This window comes from Protobothrops mucrosquamatus, unplaced genomic scaffold (assembly GCF_001527695.2).
Source record: "Protobothrops mucrosquamatus isolate PMUCROS unplaced genomic scaffold, P.Mucros_1.0 scaffold1552, whole genome shotgun sequence".
Lineage (NCBI taxonomy): Eukaryota > Metazoa > Chordata > Lepidosauria > Squamata > Viperidae > Protobothrops > Protobothrops mucrosquamatus.
The window spans coordinates 381,081-383,542 of NW_015387721.1; the positions used below are offsets into that span (position 1 = coordinate 381,081).

Below are 2,462 nucleotides of genomic sequence, written 5' to 3' on the forward strand. Positions count from 1 at the left end.
TCTCTCTCCTTAAAATTTGAGTTTCTCCAAGAATAACTCCAATCTCTCTCCTTAAAATTTGAGTTTCTCCCACGGTAAGCCAGAACCAGCTAACAGTCTTCCCATGCATGACTTTTTAACCACTTGCCTAGAGTAGGCTCAATCTATCAAGTTTCTTTTTCATTCAACATTTCTTTTAACAGAGTTTCAAAAAAAAAAAACCCACCAGCTAGCCCCATGGAAAGGGAGCGGAAAAAGGAAGGAAGAAAAGCAAGAAAGGCAGGATTTGGAAGGAGAAAGAAAACCCAAAAAATCTTTCCTTACCCTCATGGCTTTCTGGAGTATGTACATAAGTTTTCTGGCACGTATCACACCCCTGGTTAGCCCAGCATTGTAGTTTCAGCCTAAGAAAAGAAGGAATGAGAGAGCATTCTCTCTCTCTCTCTCCCCGTCCAGCAACTCTTCCCGCCAGCTCAGATCTAAAATAACAAAGCTTGCGAAGCATCCCATTTCCAGACTGACTCTGACGTCAGCAGCTGACACAGCACACTGTTGGCTGAGAGGAGGCTTGTCGGATTCAAAAGGAGCGCTGGTTGACCCCATCTGTCTTTTGTGCCAGCCTTGGAAATGTTTTTTTTTTTTTTTTGTAAAAGAAAAGGCCTCTTCTCAGATCTCCTTTTTGGAAAGAAATAGGTTGGGGATACGCCGCGCTCCTGCGTCTTTCCTTGAGTTTTTGCTAGCTCAGAAAGGCCAGGAGAAGGTGGCAAGGACCCAGTTGCTGCCTGGAAGTTATGTAACAAGAACATACAGGCAGTCCCCAGCTTACGACCACGGCTGAGCCCAACATGGATGTTGCTAAGTGAAACATGTGTTCAGTGAGCGTTGACCCCCTTGTTACGGCTTTCCTGGTGACTGTTTTTTCAGTGAAACGTTGACATTGTTAAGTTAGCTGCAAAAGCTGATCTGATTTTTTTTTCCAGGGCTGTTGTAACTCGGAACAGTCACTAAATGGCTACCTGTAACAGAGTTGGAAGGGACCTTGGAGGTCTTCTAGTCCAACCCTTGCTCAGGCAGGAAGCCCTATACCATTTCAGACCGATGGCTGTCCAATCTCTTCTTCAAAACCCCCAGTGTTGGAACATCCACAACTTCTGGAGGCAGGTAGTTCCACTGGTTAATTGTCCTCTCTGTCAGGACATTTCTCCTTAGTTCCAGGTTGCTTCTCTCCTTGATGAGTTTCCATCCATTGCTTCTTGTCCTGCCTTCAGGCACTTTGGAGAATAGCTTGACTCCCTCTTCTTTGGGGCAGCCCCTGAGATATCGGAACCCTGCCATCATGCCTCCCCTAGTCCTTCTTTCCCCCAGATTAGACATACCGAATTCCTGCAATTACATCCCTAGGATAGCTGGTAGCGTCCCATTCAACAGTGTTGGAACTTTTGAATCAATGAGAACATTTTAGAAACTGTAGCTCTTCCCTAAGGAATGAGGATTATGGAGCATGCCGAAACATAGGAAAACTAAAAGATGATGTAAGCAACGAAATCTTTCCAATCTCCTCTCTCTTACATGTTTGTTAGTGATGGGACAATACTCTTAAGAGGCACCACTCTTAAGAGGAGGCAAAGTTCATTCAAACTTCCCCGTGAATGGGTCCCCTGAAAGCTCTAAAATTATTCTGTTTTAAGTCCCCATGTCACTAATTTTTAGAGGGCCGAAATCCAGCTCTGTGTGTCTAAGGAGGTTCTTAGTCATCCAGGTCATGGTTGTCTCAAAGGTTCTTTTTTTTTTTTTTCACGAGGCAACTGGACTTTCTGGTTTTTCTTTGAAGACCTAAACGCGTGGCACAACACCTCAGGACAGGAATCAGCAGTCCATCTGCATTTAAAAGACAAAGTCCACTTTTTTGAAGACAGCAAAGTTCACATTTTGGACAGAGAGGATCAAACTGTTTGAAAGAGGGGTCAAAGAGGTCATCTGTGTCAAAAATGAACAGAGGGATACTGCATCCAGTTTTGGTCACCATGATGTAAAAAAGATGCTGAGACTCTAGAAAGAGTACAGAGAAGAGCAACAAAGTGGATTAGGGGACTGGAGGCTAAAACATATAAGGAACGGTTGCTGGAATTGGGTATGTCTAGTTTAACGAAGAGAAGGACGAGGGGGGACGTGATAGCAGGGTTCCAATATCTCAGGGGCTGCCCCAAAGAAGAGGGAGTCAAGCTATTCTCCAAAGCGCCTGAAGGCAGGACAAGGAGCAACGGATGGAAACTGATCAAGGAGTGAAGCAACCTGGAACTAAGGAGAAACTTCCTGACAGTTAGAACAATTAACCAGTGGAACAACCTGCCTCCAGAAGCGGTGAATGCTCCAACACTGGAAGTTTTTAAGAAGAGACTGGACAGCCATTTGTCTGAAATGGTGTAGGGTTCCTGCCTGAGCAGGGGGTTGGACTCGATGACCTCCAAGGTCCCTTCCAACTT

At 45.1% G+C, this 2,462-nt stretch overlaps 1 protein-coding gene across 1 annotated transcript in view; it reads right to left on the reverse strand.

Moving 5' to 3' along the window:
- Window positions 1-399, reverse strand: part of RASGEF1A (RasGEF domain family member 1A) — a 54,851-nt gene extending 54,452 nt beyond the window's left edge. The window contains exon 1 of the mRNA XM_015822401.1: window positions 304-399. Coding sequence (XP_015677887.1) covers window positions 304-330 — 27 coding nt within the window. The 5' untranslated portion in view covers window positions 331-399. The remainder of the gene's footprint in view (window positions 1-303) is intronic.
- Between the last annotated feature and the right edge of the window lie 2,063 nt (window positions 400-2,462).